Raw genomic sequence first — 16,154 nt, 5'->3', positions numbered from 1 at the left:
TCCTTCCAGGTTACACAAGAATCCTTCCTTCCCAAAAGGCCTTCTCTAGTCACCGTCCTCCGCCTGACGTTGGCAGGGACCCGCAGGCCGTTTGTATTTACCCATCCCACTCTATCGAGGGACATTTGTCACACACCTGTTATGCACCCAGCGCTCTAAGGGATGGGGACATAGGGACAAAGCTAGGCCAAAAGGAAACAGTTGTCAGCTGCAGCTCATACTTTTCCTGAGGAAACGCGCGTGTCTGCGGGTGTCCGTGCACGATCGTGCGTGCATACACGCATACATACGGTAACATGGAGGGCAGGGCACTTCAGGCACTACGAGTATGACTTTAAGGAACTCCCTAACGCCCTGGGCCTGTTTCCCTATTCAGAAAATTAAAAAGCAGGATTAGAGAGAGCCTCCGAGGTTCTTTCCTGCTCTAGAGCTGCGGAACCCAGAGGAAACGTGGACATCCCAAAGGCAGGGACGCGTCTCACTCCAGAATTTGTATCCTTGGAGTTTAGTGAGGAGCCAACACCATCTCGCCTAAACAAAGGTTTGGCAGGCAACACTGGGAGGAGCCTGCAACGCACATGCGCACTGCTCGATCCTTGTCAGTTCGCTCCGTGGCAATCCCAGACTTCAAAGCTTCCGGCTCCAGCTTTTTGTTTCCGGGGTGAGAGAAGCCAGTCTTCTGTTTAGAGTGTCCGTAGACCTGAAACCGGAACCGGAACTAAGAGAAGAGGAAGAAGCCCCGAGTTTTGGTCCAGTCAGCTGCCGGCGCCGGTGAGGGAGACGGGCGGCAGTAGGCGGTGGCTGCGGTGTCTTGTGGGCGGCCTGCGGAGCCCCAGACCCCGGGAGGAGCTGGGACGTGGAGCGGGGCGGGGCGCGGAGTTGCGGACCATCTCAGTCAGCCGGGCTCCTGTGTGTCTTGTCTGGAAATCGGTTAGTCTGCGCCGCGCCGAGCTCTCCGCCTCTCCCCGAGCGTCTGGGCTGCGAAGGCGGCAGGCGGTAGGCGGCAGGCGGCGGCGGCGCTTGGGGCCTGCCCCGGAGCCATGAAGCTCTACAGCCTCAGCGTCCTCTACAAGGGAGACTCCAAAGCGGTCCTGTTGAAGGCCGCCTACGATGTGTCCTCCTTCAGCTTTTTCCAGAGGTCCAGGTGGGTATGTGGGCCGGGGCCTGGCGGCTCTGAGAGTGCAGAATCTCCCTCCCCGGGCGGGCCGGTGTCTAGCGTGACATCGTGCCGTGCCGTGACAGCGGCGAAAGTGACTGACAGCTGCAGTATTGGGGGCTTGGGAAGCTTTTTAAGCGCAGTATTTCACCCGATCGCTTTGCCAGCCTGTGAGATTTAGGAATATGGGTGTTATCCCCATTTTGCAGGCGGGGAAGCAGATGCAAGCAAAACAATTAGCGCAGGTCCCTGAGGTTTTGAGGCAGGATTCAAACCCGGACTTGGCGAGTCCGGCAGGCTGTGCTTGCTGTTTCTGTGATTTTCTGGCTGGATTGGACTAGATGCTCTCCGATCCCTTCCCTCTGTCAGTTCGGCGGACATGATGACATACGACATGCCATATTTAAGGGTATTTATATTTGTGGTGGGCAGGCAGTGGGTGAGGTTAATGATGCTTTAGGAGTCCTAGAAATATAGGATTTTTTAGGTAGAGCCGGAAAAGGCCCACACCTACTACCAAAAATGCCCTCTCCTTTAAAGATGAGGAAAAATGATTTCCCCAGAGGAGGAAATGACCCACCCGGTTTTCCACAAGGCCTGAGTGGCTTGTCTGAACCCCAAACCAGGCCCCTTGTTCTTTCCCTTGTAGAACTGGGTAGCTCTGAGGTAATGCGCTTTCCTAACGTGCTGGAGAACCTGATCTTTCTTTTTCCTCTGTAAGTGTGGGTGATTTTAGCCCCAGATGGATTAAATTTGGATCTCAAATTTTCCACTACCTTAGGAATAATTAGTATTCAGTCATAGCTTGTGTTTAGCACAGAGTGGCACATCAGAAGCCACACTGGCCAAATGGATTTATTTAATCCTTTATATCTCGAAGCCTGTGAGCCACCCGGTGCCGGAGTCATCAGGGCAGTATCCCTGCCAGGTTAATTCACTTAGTATTTCTTTCTTGGCATAGGATGACATTTGCAGTCTGCTTTTGTTTTCACAATTCCTTTGACACCTTACTTGCCAAAAATATTTCCATTGAGTCCCTGATCAAGTCCAAAAACCCTTCTCCATCTCATTCTGGTACTCGTGCTTTTGACTACCATATTGTTGGCATTTTTAAAGTTTTATCTTCTGTGACTCTTCTGTTTTAATTTTTCTCAGACCTGAATCTTTGATGATTTTGCTGACTCCAGTTTTTTCTGCCCATTATGAGTCATCACTGTGATTCTGGTGTTGTCTTTCCTTTTCACTTTCTTGGAATACTTATTTTAAGAATCTTTTGTATTTAATCACTTCAGTAACTAATCTTAGACCCAATTTCACATCTGGCCAGAATTTTTTCATTGTTTACAGAATAGCTCCCTTAACATTAATCATGTGGTGCTTAGTGTAAATGATATCATGTATTTGTAAAATACTTTACAATTTCAGATCATTTTTATGTTACTCATAATTGTCCTACAAAGTAATTAGAGCAGTTATCCCCTTTGTACAGATGAAAAAATTGAGATCCAGGGAAGTCATGATTTCTCCATGATTACAATGTCAGTTGCAAGGCAGAGCCTGGACTCATACTCAGGTGTCTCAACTGTTAGTCCAGTCATCTTTCCACTGCATCACACTACCACCTGAAATCCTACCTGTCCCAAAATGAGCTTTGGATATGAGGAAAATAAGAATTTTCCCAGCTTTCTTAGTTCATTATCACTTTCTCAATAGTTTATAAGCTTTGGAATAATTTCTACCTTGTTTTGGTCTTGCATCCAGTCTGTTACCATTAACTTTTTGTGGATACCTTGCTCTCTTTTTGCCAATAGTCCTAATCCAAGCTTTAATTGTATCTTTCCAGAGATAAGAATCACAGAAAAGAATTCTCCTCCCAGAGAAGGATTACAACTGAGAGACAATCAGGACATTACAATAATGGCTCTCTGTCACATTTATCACACTTTCCTTTTTTTTTTTAAGTCTCTTCAAAATATCAAGAATTCTAAGAGTAAAAATGCATATTAGAAGTTACCTTTCTCAATAGAAATCCTTGCTATTACTTCCCCACCAAATGATCCTTTAGACTTCACTTGAAACCCTCAAGAGATGGGGAACCTGCTTACCCACTCCCCCCACCCTTAAGGCATCTCATTCTTCTCTCATACAGCTTTAATTTCTGAGAAATCTTTTCTTGTAACTCAACTAGCTAAAATCTTCTTTTATTCATTTTCAACTCATTGTTCAACTCACTGGAAGCTAGCTAATAATTCTTTTATATAATAGCCACTCAAATACTCAAAGGCATACATCAGTCCTCATCTTCCCATCTTCCAGCTAAACATTCCAGTTACTTCATCTGATTCCCGTATGGCAGTATCCAATGTTCCTAGCATCCTTCTCATGTCATCTTCTCAGAATCCTGTTGTGCCTTATATTAAAGATCTTGACAATATATTTTTGCAAAACATACCTACTTTGAACATGTAATTTGCCTTTTGGCCTTTTTGTATAAATCCTTCTAATGTGATACTCTTTATTTTTGTACCTGATCCTTCTTAACTAAATCCTTAAATTTCAAAATCCTTAAACATTCCATTTCTTTATGAACCAGTCAAATATAGCCATTCTCATAAGCCCTTTTGCTGAATATTTAACACTTGTGTATATCTTAGTAATTGTGTGTGTATATCTGTATTTACTTATACTTTACACAATTCTGCCAACTGTGTGTTCCTGTGTTTAATATGAAAGCTACTTTTATAACTTTCCATAATATTTTATCTGTAATGCTTTGCTCAAGATTTTAACTGATAGAATGGGTAGAACAATATGTTAATCAGGTAATTAGTTTTCTAAAAGGTTATAAGTAGATTGTAATGAGATATATAGCAAACAGATGTGGTGGTTAACATAATTGCATAGAAGGGCAGCTAGGTGGCGTAGTGGATAGAGCACCAGCCTTGAATTCAGGAGGACCTGAGTTCAAATGTGATCTCAGAAACTTAACACTTCCTAGCTGTGTGACCCTGGGCAAGTCATTTAACCCCAGCCTGGGGGGGTGGGGAAAGCATAATTGCATAGTGATGAGGATTATTGTATTACATTTGTACAATTTTACATTACAATATTGGAAAGGAAGCAGACCTGACTCTCCTGCATTGAAGAGTCTCAGGCTATTTTTCTATAATATGTAAGCTCTAGAGGTTACTGTAGTGTGCATTTGGACAAGGTGAATGAGATAGGCTAAACTAACATTGTTATGTTTTTCAGTGTTCAGGAATTCATGACCTTTACAAGTCAACTTATTGTGGAACGCTCAGAAAAAGGCAGCAGAGCTTCTGTCAAAGAGCAAGGTAAGGAGAATGTTTAACTTTGGTTTGTGGATGACCGGACGTTTAGTGTCTAGATTTCTAAGATTTAAGTTAGACATTTTGTTGCTTGTAAAATACTACGGCTACCACTTTTTCCCCTACTGTTCCTTGTTTTCCCTTCACTTTTTATTACTCTCATATGTAAAACACTTTGTCTACTGGTGGAGACTTAGTTTCTTATTCAATCTCTCCACTGAGGTTTGAAACTGGCCTTTGATGCTAAACATTAGCTACGCACACAAAACTAGCCTGGCATATTTGTAGTATCTTTCCAACTGGTTATAGTTCTCTCAAAAAAAAGGATAAGATTGTGAAATGACTATTGATGCCATATATAATAATTATTATGTGTGGTATGAATGACTATAAGGTTTCAAGCTTCCCTGTAGTTTTCATTCCTCAGAAATAGAATAATGAAGCTTTTATTTAAAATTTCTCTCATGTCTCCCTCAATCCATGATTTTCCTTTTTTCCAATGCTTGTATTTAAGATGATTCTTCATATACATTCCAGCTATGTACTTGAACACAATAACTGAGTCTTGTCCATTGGGGAAGCCAAAATCTGATAAGCATAGACAATGACTCACTTTTCATTATTTTTTTCTCATGTTTCCACCCATTCAGATTCTCTGTCTAATTCAAATCTTTACTTTACTCTTTTCTCTTACTAGTTGTCTTATTGTTTAGCATTTGAATTTTTGTGACCAGTTTCTTTAACATCAAATACATTGTAAGTTGCTATCTTTCTTTTACGAGATCTTGCTAATAACTGTACTGGACTTAAAAAAAAAATTTGTAAATAAAGCTAGTGGTCATTTCCTTGGTAAAGAAATATTTTGATCAAGCACTTGACTGATGTTTTTATATGAATTCTGTCACATATTGTACCCTTGTTTATCATGTAACCTTAAAGTGCTATATAAGTGTAACGTGTTACTATTCTCTATTAACTTAACCTGACATCCAGGTATCTAACTCCAGAGTTCCCTGGTCCAACAGCTTTGTAGAAATTTGTGAATTTTGAGATCTGATTCTCAAGTGGCCCTTGTCTGGGTTTATGTGATAAAAATAACAGCAACTCACATCAGTGTGGCATCTTAAAGTCACTATAGCACACCCAAAACAACTTTGTGAAGTATAATTATTTCTCTTTTGTAATCATTGAAATGGAGGATCAAGAGATGGGAAGTACCTTACCCAAAGTCACTCAGTATTGTAAGAACCAAAATGTAAACACAGGTCTTCTGACTCCAGGTCCAGCATGTGTAATCTGTGTCATCTCCCAGACTCCCCATCCCCCAAATTCCACTCACCACCCAACACTTTTCTCACATGTGACTTCTTGTCTACTCAGAGTACTTATGTCATGTGTATGTGCGGAACGACAGTCTCTCAGGTGTGGTTATTGCAGACAATGAGTATCCCTCCCGGGTGGCTTTCACCTTGCTGGAGAAGGTGAGTTGCTTTTGGGGTTTGACAGAACTTTGAGAAAATGTATGGGGGTATTAGTGAGACTATAGGGTATGAAAACATAGTCTAATTGCTAAGTTATGAGGGATTAAAATGCCTTCAGCATCATCTACATTGCTATTAGTATCTCCTCTGATATTTGAAAATTGAATCATCTTTCTTCAATATTAATTCTTTTATCTAAGTTTTTTCTTCTTACAATGGTATCACCATTGTTTTCTGTGTAAAATTTTGGTTTTGGAGGTTTTTTTACATTGTTATTACTTCCTTGTGACTGCCACTTTCTCAATAGAACCTTCCCTTAAGCATCAAAGAATACAGGTAAGTGAAATACTGGTAAAGTGACAGCATAGCCCATCATCTCTTTATGAAGAGAAGCAAGAGAGATTTCACCATCAGCTCTCTGGAGTTAAGATTGATTATAGCATTGGGCAGATCTTTAGTGTGTTTCAATGGTACTTGGGAAAAGGAGGGAGAGAGCCTTCAGTTTGATTCACTTTTCCCATCAAATATCCTTTTTCTCTTAGTCTTTGGCTTTTGGAAGTATGGAAATATTTTTAGGGATCTGGAGAAACTGACCACTGCTTGAGCTTTATTTAATTTGGGATCTGGGAATCCCATGGTGGGAACCCTGATGAAAATATATTGCTTTTTCTTATAGGTATTGGATGAATTCTCTAAGCAGGTCGACAGGATAGACTGGCCTGTAGGATCTCCTGCTACGATACATTATGCAGCTTTGGATAGTTATCTTAGTAGATATCAGGTAATATTTCAAGAAAAACTTTGTGTGGAAAAGGCTGTTGTTTAAGATTATTGAAATATTAGACTGACCAAGTACTTTTAGATGTCAGTCACTGTTGTTTATGCTTTCTTATTACCTCTCATCTGGATTATTGGAATAGCCTCCCTACTTCCAGTCTTATTTCTCCAATCTATCTTTCATGTAGTTTCCGTGTAATCTTCCTAAGTCAATAGCTCTCTCTTATTCTAGGGTAAGATACAAATTCCTCCTCCCTTATCTGACTTGTTTCACATTTTTCCTCATAAACCTGTTTACCTTTTTTTCTTCTTTTGTAAAATAAGCTGCACAAGGAAATGGCAAATCAGTCCAGTATCTTTCTTAAGAAAAACCCACTGGGTCTCCAATTGATAAATGGTCAAAGGATATGAACAGATAATTTTCCAATGAAGAATTTAAAACCTTTTCTGATCATATGAGATGCTCTAAATCATTATTGATTAGAAAAATGAAAATTGAGACAATTCCACTACACACCTCTCAGATTGGCTATGATGAGAGGAAAAGACAAGGACGAATGTTGGAGGGGATATGGGAAAATTGGGACATTAATACATTGATAAATTGTTGGTGGAACTGTGAATGGACCCAGCCATTCTGGAGAGCAATTTAGAACTGTGTTCAAAAAGTTATCAAACTGTGCATACCCTTTGATCTAGCAGTTTTTCTACTGGGCCTATGTCCCAAAGAGATCTTAAAGAGGGGAAAGGGACCCACATGTGCAAAAATGTTTGTGACAGCCCTTTTTGTAGTGGCCAAAAACTGGAAACTGAGTGGATGCCCATTAATAAATTATGGTATATGAATGTTATGGAATATTATTGTTCTGTAACAATCAGCAGGATGATTTTAGAGAGGCCTGGAGAGACTTACATGAACTAATGCTAAGTGAAGTGAGCAAACCCAGATCATTGTACATAGCAACAACAAGATTATGTGAGATCAATTCTGATGAGTGTGGCTCTCTTCAACAATGAGATAATTGAGGTCAGTTCCAATGATCTTGTGATGAAGAGAGCCATCTACACCCAGAGAGAGGACTGTGGGAACTGAGTTTAGATCACAATATAATATTCTCACTCTCTCTATTGTTCGCTTGCATTGTTTTCTTATTCATTTTATTTCCTTTTTGATCTGATTTTTCTTGTGTAGCAAGAGAATTGTATAAATGTGTATACATATTTTTTGAAAATTAAAAAACCTTAAAAAATTTTTTTTAAATACTAGAAAACATAGTAATAAATGGAATTTCCTTTGGGGGTTGGGGGGAGAAAACTCTAGTGGGGTCATGAAGAATTGGATATGACTTAACAGCAATCACAGCCACAACCACCATCCCTTATTTCAGCTAACTGACCACCTCTACATGATCCTACCTCTTTTGAATCTTTGCACAGGTAGCCCCCCTACCTACAATATATTTCTCCTTCACCACCACCTTTTTTGAGTTCCTAACTTCCTTCACAACTCAACTTAAATGCTCCCTCCTGGAAGAGGCTTTTGCTATTTTCCCATGACTATTAGCACAAAAACCTTGTGTTTACATGTTGTAAGGAGTAAAAGCTCATCAAGGGCAGGGACTTTCTTGTTTCTAGTTCCCAGCCCCAAACACAGTATCAGCACTTTTTTTTTTTTTTTTTTGGTTCATGCTTTTTTTCCATCAGTATAGAGAAAACTCCTTCATGTGGAAACTCACTTTACTAATATAGCTCAGTATCAGTAATTTGTAATCTTAGAGGGCCTGGCCTGGGAATAGAGAGAGTGAGTGGTTTGTCTGGGGTCATAGCCCCAGAATGTCTTATGGGGTTTCCTGACCTAGCTATGTTTCCATACCCTTTCTTATGCTTCTCGTGTTGTAAAGCTGCAGCTGCTTAATAAGGCTTTGTTGCATTGATTTCCATAGGTCTGTTAAGCAGACTGACATCCCTGAATGATATAACCTTTAATGCTGCCATCTTCTCCAAACCTCTCTTTGAAAGAATTTTAGGATGTGAAACAGCCTTTCACAACTTGGGAATTTGGAATTTCTTTGCAGATTGTTGATTGTCAAAAGGGACTTTGAAAGCTCTGATCCAGATTATTAAAAGGGACTTTGAACCTGGGATCTAGCATCTTGATTTTTGCTCTTTTTTCTACAACTACAAGTACAATATTTGTCTTCCTCTTTTTAACTTTCCCTGCTTCCTTTTAATTTGGTTTCATGTGATCATAATTCAACTGGTCTGTTATTCCTTTCTAGAATCCTCGAGAAGCAGACCCCATGACAAAAGTGCAAGCTGAGTTAGATGAGACCAAAATCATTCTGGTAAGTAAAAATTGGAATGTATAGTAATTTATTATTGAAGGGCTATATAGAAGGTTGTTTGGATTGAGTTGTATTCTTAGAGTTCACAGAGGATTTTGCAAACATTCTTGAGAGGTAGGTAGTATGACGCTCAGCTTTACATATGCAATCTGCTCTTCAGTGACATGTTGAGGCCACACAATGTCAAAACTCAGGGCTTCTGAGTCCCAAGTTCAGAATCTTTCTACAATATCACATACTTTTCTCTTTTAGGTATGGAGTTTTAAATCCCTTCTATAAGGAAGCCTTTGTACTGTTTGCTTTTGGGAATGTCTTCTTTACTGGTATTATTTTCGCTAGTCATAAGGATTGAACTCTTTAAGGGTATGGGGTGATGACTATATCTGGGGATTAATTTTTTTTTTTACATTTCCATGCCTTTCTTAGTATATCTGTATCTTCTTACTGTCTGGATTTTAGTGTGGGGCATTTGGTGGTAATCCTCAACTTTTTACATCTTTGGATCCTGGATCTGCTGAAAGTCTTATTAACATTGGCATGGAATTTGAAGGAAATCTATTTTGTTTGTTTGTTTTTTTAATCTTTTATTTTCTTTCTCTCAAATCTGGACAACAGAGGAATTCTCATCAGGGCTAAGTTTTTATCTCTAATTTGTCACATTAGAATTATTGGTTAATGAATTGTTGTGAAACTCCAGTTGGAACTGAAAATTCACACTTTCAATTAAACCAGTCTTTTTTATCTTATAAAAATACACTCATTTAGACGTATTAAGAGGTACTAATTTGTGTTCCTCTACCTATTTAAAAAATTTATTAAAGTACATTCTTCATTCTCTGCAAATTCAAATATGTTTGCCACAAATCACTGTAAAATTGTTTATAAAGATGTAACCAGCTTTGGTGCACTCATAGGGACAATGTGTGGCAAATCCTGGCATACCAGAGGGATGGTAATTTCCCTTTTCAATTTTGAAAGTTCTTTATTATTTTCCATTCCATACTCATTATCATAGCTTTTAAAAGAAGTAGTGGTTTCTAGTGTTATTAATTTTTAGAACAAAATTTCCCAATGTAGAAGTTCAAAAGTACCAATTCTTACATAGTCCTCCTAAAATTTTATTTGGTCCTCAAGCTCCCTATACCAATGCAAATCAGCAGTTGTTCTTCAGCTTATAATTTGAAAATTATCTGAAGCAATGAGAGATTTATTGAGTTACCTAGCCAGTAAGTGTCAGAGGAATAACTTCAGTCCACTATAGTTTGCCGAACTTTTTACAGTTTTAGAGTAGCCTAAAGCACTGAAAGCTGTGTAACCTAAGTCACGCAGTAAATAACTGTTAAAGAGTCAGATTAAATCTTGATTTTCCTGACTTCACGGCCAGTTCTATCCATTCTGCTGTGCTCCTTCTCATTCTTTAATAAAGTAAATTAAGAGAATGAAAGCCAAATGTGGAAGAGTTTTGGTTTGTAGGCTGATCCCCTTCTCTCCCAACATTCTCTGAGCTTTCTGTACCAGTTGCCAGGGTTTTAACTTTTCATCCACCAGAGAGTTCACACTTATAAAAATCAGTCTTCCCAGGAAAAATGCCACTTTTAACCCAAGGATAATAGAAAAATCTCTTGGGATATGTTCTACCTGTGTATTAGAAGTGTTTTGAGTTCCATAGTAGTCATGTAGTTTTCATTAAAAATGATGATCCACTGTTCTTTGGTAACTGAATTTCTTTAAGTTCTCTCTGTGTTGACTTCCAAGTGTTCATGGCTCATCTTTCATCATCATTTATTTGCACAGAGTTCTTTTCTCTTTTATCCAGCACAACACTATGGAGTCTTTGTTAGAACGAGGAGAAAAACTAGATGATTTGGTGTCCAAATCAGAAGTGCTAGGAACACAGTCCAAAGCCTTCTATAAAACCGTAAGTACTTAACAACCTCCACCTCTTCCCTGAAAAGCCTTTTCTTAAAATGAGCCCTATGTTATTAAATATGTTTCTTCCCGATGCAAGACTTTCTTGGAATATTCAGTAGTCATTGATATGTTCATTCTTTGAGCTTTGAATAGCTTCTTGGTACATACAAGGTCACATCCATATCTTTGGCGAGGAAGATGGTAGGAATGATGGTAGCTTTGTACCTAGGTGCTTTCTGGATCTGAGTCAGGGAAGAGAAGAGTATTTAATACTGCTAGGAAGCAGACTCTCTTCTGAGAAACAGCTTCTAATGGGTTTCCTCTAGTAGGGTTTGCTAGCATTTGAATTACTTGGAAAGGGGGGAGATTCTATGATGTCTCTAATACCAAGTCTTTTTTTTCTTAAAATGCTTTTATGAATACTTGAAGGTTTAAAAAAATAAATTTCAACAGTATTTTTTGTCCCTACTTTATAAATGAGGGGGAAAAAAAGGGGCTCCCACAGGTAAGTATTAGACTCAAGATTTGAACCCAGGACCCCTGACTTCTAATCAGGGACTCAGCACTATCCCACACTGCCACTTTACTAATTTTTTGTCTTATGGGAGAAGCTAAGTTTCTTTTTTTAAGGTCAGTAAATTTTTTTCCCTTAAGGAGTTCCTGAAATTATACTCTACTCTCAATTGAAAGGGTTGCTTACCATCTGATTTAGTTTATTTGTTTGAATAAATTGATTAAACCAATTCATCCAATATTTATTAAATTCTTACTGTATACAAGGCATCAAGAATATAAAGTCAAAATTAAAAAGTTTCTGCCTTCAAGAGGCTTATATTCTATTGGGAGAATACAACAAATAAGCTAAGTGTATAAAGGAAAAGGAGGAGGAAAGAGAACCTGTTAATAAAGACAATTCTCAGAAAAGGCAATGATACCATCCTTTATCTTTTAAACAAAAATAATACTGTTTTAAAAATAAAAAAGATGTTAAGACATGAGATTTGAGTTTTGTGTAAACTAAACTCATCCATCTATACATTTTCACTTTGTAACTAGCCAGCATTTGTAAGATACCTAGGTGGGTTAAAGAAATGATCAGTGGCTATGAATCCATAGTGTTGACTGGTCCATATGATTGTTCATGATGATCATCATACAGTCTCCTTTGGTATCTTTATGTACTCATTCCCCATCTTGCATGTGAAGATTCTTTCCTCATCTTCACCTGTGGAAATACTTTCCCTTTAACATTCAGCTCAAATGGCACTTCTTTTATGAAGTCTCTAATCTCAATAAAACTGGAAGTGATCTCTCCTTCATAGAATTTCCTGCCTCCCTGTCCATCTCCTTTTGCACTCACCCTAATTTGCATTATATTTATTTATTTGTGTGTCTCTTTCAAACTTACAATCCTGTGTTGTATGCTCCTTGAGCTCTGATGTTTTTCTTTGCATTTCTAATACCAAGGACACAGTCTTACAAATAGCAGATGCTTAATAAATGTTTGTTGACTGGCTTTTATACACAAAGCCTTGTCTTTCTTAGCATCATTTTCTAAACTAATTAAGAGAAATGTCAAAATTATATTAACAAAATCAACAAAATTCTGAGAGAATTGGGACAGAAGGGTTAATTGGTTAGAACCAGTTAGCTGAAAAGACTTTTTAATCATACTTATGAAATGTGAGAAAAAGCCTTAGCATTAAAGACATTAGTTTATTGCTGTATTCCTGGTGACATGAACTATTTTTTGGTGCCCTAATTTCTGTTTTTGAAGGTGAATTGGGGGTTTGTATTTTTTTTTGTGAAAGTACAAAATAAGACTAACTTCTCTCTAGCTTATCCATTCCTAGTTCCTTGCCTCAACATGATTATGAAAGCATAGATGCAGACATCTAGGTCCCAGGCTGTCTGATCAGGCATTATCCTTATTTGTGGACATCAGTGGACATTAGTTCTTTATTGTAGCCTTCCCTGATAGGTGTCTCCTAAGGAAAAGGCACATTGCGCCACTGTCCTTATTAACCACTAACTTTCCTAACCTTCTTTTCCCAATTTTTTATTTCTTCCAAGGCCCGAAAACAAAACTCATGCTGTGAGATCATGTGACCCCCAACCAGTGATGACCCTGCTTTGGAAACTTTGCCTGACATTCATGTTGAGAACTGTAAAGCACCCAGGAAAGAAGAAAGCAATTCAAATCGTGTCCTGAAATGATAATATTTCATTTCAGATTTCAGCCCCTGGAATGAGCTGAGGGTGAGGTGGGAGGGGCTTTGGGGAGATGTTTGTATGCCTAAGTGTAATTTTTCTCCAAAAGAAAAGGTAATATGAGCCTCAAAAAGATCATTTGTGGGGGCAGAATGAAAAAAAATTCTCAATGACTCCAGTAGGTGCTGAAGGGCTCATTTCTCTGATAAATTTCCTGGGAGGGATTTGATAGGCCCCCTGACTTCTGCAAAACCCCACAGGAAAGTCAGGACCAAATCTCTTCTTGATTCTATTTTTGGGTGGTTTTTTTGTTTTGTTTTGTTTTTTAATTTTATTTTTTACATTCATTATAATAACACTAGAAGGAAGTAACGCCAGTGTACAGGTGAATATTGTATGGTTAAAGACAAATGGGAATGTTGCCACTGTGCAGGACTTGGGAGAGGACCTCCTTAGCAGTTGATGAAAGTGAGCTCTGGTGACCCAGCTACATGTGGATGGGGTGAGTCCCCTTTCCTTCCCTTCCTCAAATCAATCATGAAGGTCCTTTTATTTTTGAGTAGATCCTTTAGCATTTTGATCCTCAGGGAAAGTGGGAGCCCTCTCAAAAAAGAAAAAGCTGAAGCCTTGAGACCTTGACAAGTCAATGGAAAAGTTTTATAATGAGAAACAAGGAACATACCTCAACCTAAAACATCTTTGGACCCTCACAAGTTTTGTTTTTTAACTTGTATGTGTGTTCCCATTTCTTCCAGTGCTGCCTTATGCTGGGGCTCATGACCTGTCCTGACAAACTTGTCCAGAAAGTTCTCTACAACTTATTTGAGCCAGGGAGGTCTGTGAGAGGAACTCAGGTGTACTTGATGGTATAAGCCTAGTGATTATCCTAGCCAGCATATCTAGAAATGAAGCAAAGCAAAGAAAAGAAAGTAGGGCACTTTATTTATTAAAGGTAGTTAATTTCAGGATAATCAGCTGAGAGTATCTTTTGGGGGTAGGGGTTCCAACCAACATTGCATCTTGAGCAGCCCCTCATAGCCTTGCGGTGACTTGACATATCTTGGATATTGCATTTCTGGTCCAAAATAATGTGTCCTTGACTCTTACAAATGATTTTTTTTTTTTTTTTTTTTTTTTTTTTGCACTGAAAGTTGACCTTAGTTCTCTTGTCCTTCTGGCCATGTGACTGCCTTAGAGACTTACCCAATTTTGTGAGTCTTAATAAATAAAGAATGTCTTTGAGACTCATGCTGCCATTTGCTGATTTATACCAGGAAAAGTGTGCCAACTATGCCATGGCATATCTCTACTGTGCTCCCTGTCTTGGGGCTGGCAGACATATTTCAGAGGCTCCCAGCCTGGCAGAGGCAGCGGGCCCAATCCTCTGTAAAAACTAAGGAAGTTATCCAGCCTCCTTTGTGCTTAAAAGCATCTTTTTGTATAAACGTAGGCCAAACTCTCTGGATCCTTCAGTGCCTAGTCACCCAGATGTAACACTGACTTGCTCAGCTAGCATTAGTAAGATTAATAAACACTCATTTTATGTTGACTTACTGAACTATACTTGCTTCTAGTTATTGCTCCTTGAGGGGTTAGACTTCCCCTCTTCCTCCCTCTAAAGTATTAAAAGCAAAAGTAGTCAAACAACCAGGCAGGAGTGCTCCGGTGATCAGATTAGGGTGATGTAAGGCCATCTTAAATAATCTTGACCCCTGGACGGTTATTTGTTGCCACATCTAAATAGGATGTGTATGAGCTGCTTTTTTATTATGCAGTGTTTTCTTTAGGCAGAGCAGTTCATGTGCCAGAGTTGGGTTGCAAAGGGAGAGTCTAAAGTTAATGATATCCAATAACCACAGAAATCGTGGGTCAGCATGGTCATGCATTATTTGAAGTACATCTTTTATTTGCGTATTAGTTGGGAATTCTTCCCAAGAAATTGCTTCCCATGGCTCAGCTTGAAGGTAAAGGCCATAAAGGGCTTTTACTAACTGTAAAGATATTTAGGTCCATATAGTACACTGAGTCAAGTGTTCACTGACCCTGTGAACTTTCTTCAAGTCTCAAACTGGCATAAAATTCACTGGAGATTTTAGGGTGGTGGGGGGACAGATTCAATTAATAAATGGTAATTGGCTATTCCTATTTAGGAATTATGCTGGCTTATAGGTAACTATCTATTACAAAATTGGAAACATTCCCTCTGCCACAAGATATAACATCAGTACTCATAGGGGGGTTGTCCACAAGCTCAAGTTCATCAGACTTTTCAAGGAGTGCCCTTGAGGACTACCCATCTTCAACCCTGCTAACTCCATAGACTTGTGGCCAAAAAAATGGAATTTGTACTTATCTTCATCACTAGGCTAATTTTTTTTTTTAGCTCTAAGTCAAATTATCCTAAAATGTGAAAGATAAATGCCATTCTCTGGTTTTGTCTTTTTTTCCTCTTTCATTATGGTTATAAGAGTTGAAAATTTCCCTGAAATTTGTCAGGAGACAATGTGAGATCTTTAAGAAACTCAGTCTAAAGCTTGTGATACAGTGTGAATAGAGAGAACTCACTGACTTTGGAAGCTAAGAGAAAGCAAAATCTTTCATCCCTAATTTAACCACAGCATCTCCAGTAAGCACAACTTTGGCAAGCAAGAGGCATGGCCCTGGCAGGATGCCTTTGGGAGGGAAGGGTGGGAGGAGACTCTCAGCAGTGGTGTTGTGTTATTTGATCCTCTCTGTGTATTATTGTAACTTCTTGTTTCTTTAACTTAATGCTTTTGCTAAACATTTACTATTTGGCAAAGAGTGTATTTTAATAATCTCTATCTTAACTTCTGTATGTTCTGTTTGAGAGATTCCTGTCTGTATAAAAGTTGTCTTTTGAAATATGAAAATGATCCTGTGGCTCTCTTTGGGATTAAAGGAGTTAAAACAGACATCTCACTAT

General features: G+C 38.9%; 1 protein-coding gene across 2 annotated transcripts; it reads left to right on the top strand.

Moving 5' to 3' along the window:
* The first annotated feature begins 658 nt into the window (after window positions 1-658).
* On the top strand, window positions 659-16,101 carry YKT6 (YKT6 v-SNARE homolog). 2 transcript variants are annotated; one of them, XR_012486212.1, is made up of 8 exons: window positions 659-1,144; window positions 4,409-4,491; window positions 5,866-5,966; window positions 6,643-6,747; window positions 9,023-9,088; window positions 10,905-11,006; window positions 13,073-13,258; window positions 15,892-16,101. XR_012486212.1 is itself a non-coding variant. In XM_074288472.1 (7 exons), exons 1-7 carry the CDS (start codon window positions 1,041-1,043, stop codon window positions 13,106-13,108), a joined length of 597 nt encoding a protein of 198 aa, XP_074144573.1. In that variant the 5' UTR covers window positions 659-1,040; the 3' UTR covers window positions 13,109-16,101. The 2 variants fall into 2 exon arrangements, 1 of the variants encoding a protein (XP_074144573.1); XM_074288472.1 differs by having other exon boundaries at window positions 13,073-16,101.
* Window positions 16,102-16,154: the final 53 nt, after the last annotated feature.

Source organism: Sminthopsis crassicaudata, chromosome 2, assembly GCF_048593235.1.
Source record: "Sminthopsis crassicaudata isolate SCR6 chromosome 2, ASM4859323v1, whole genome shotgun sequence".
Classification (NCBI taxonomy): Eukaryota; Metazoa; Chordata; class Mammalia; order Dasyuromorphia; family Dasyuridae; genus Sminthopsis; species Sminthopsis crassicaudata.
The sequence above is the reverse complement of the archived record's forward strand: the minus strand, read 5'-3'. Positions and strand labels throughout refer to the sequence as shown.

Coding starts and splice junctions, on each gene's coding strand:
- YKT6 (XM_074288472.1), top strand. CDS start 1,041: ATGAAGCTCTACAGCCTCAGCGTCCTCTACAAGGGAGACTCCAAAGCG. Junction 5,967..6,642: donor CTTTCACCTTGCTGGAGAAG/GTGAGTTGCTTT, acceptor TTTTTCTTATAG/GTATTGGATGAATTCTCTAA. Junction 11,007..13,072: donor CCAAAGCCTTCTATAAAACC/GTAAGTACTTAA, acceptor ATTTCTTCCAAG/GCCCGAAAACAAAACTCATG.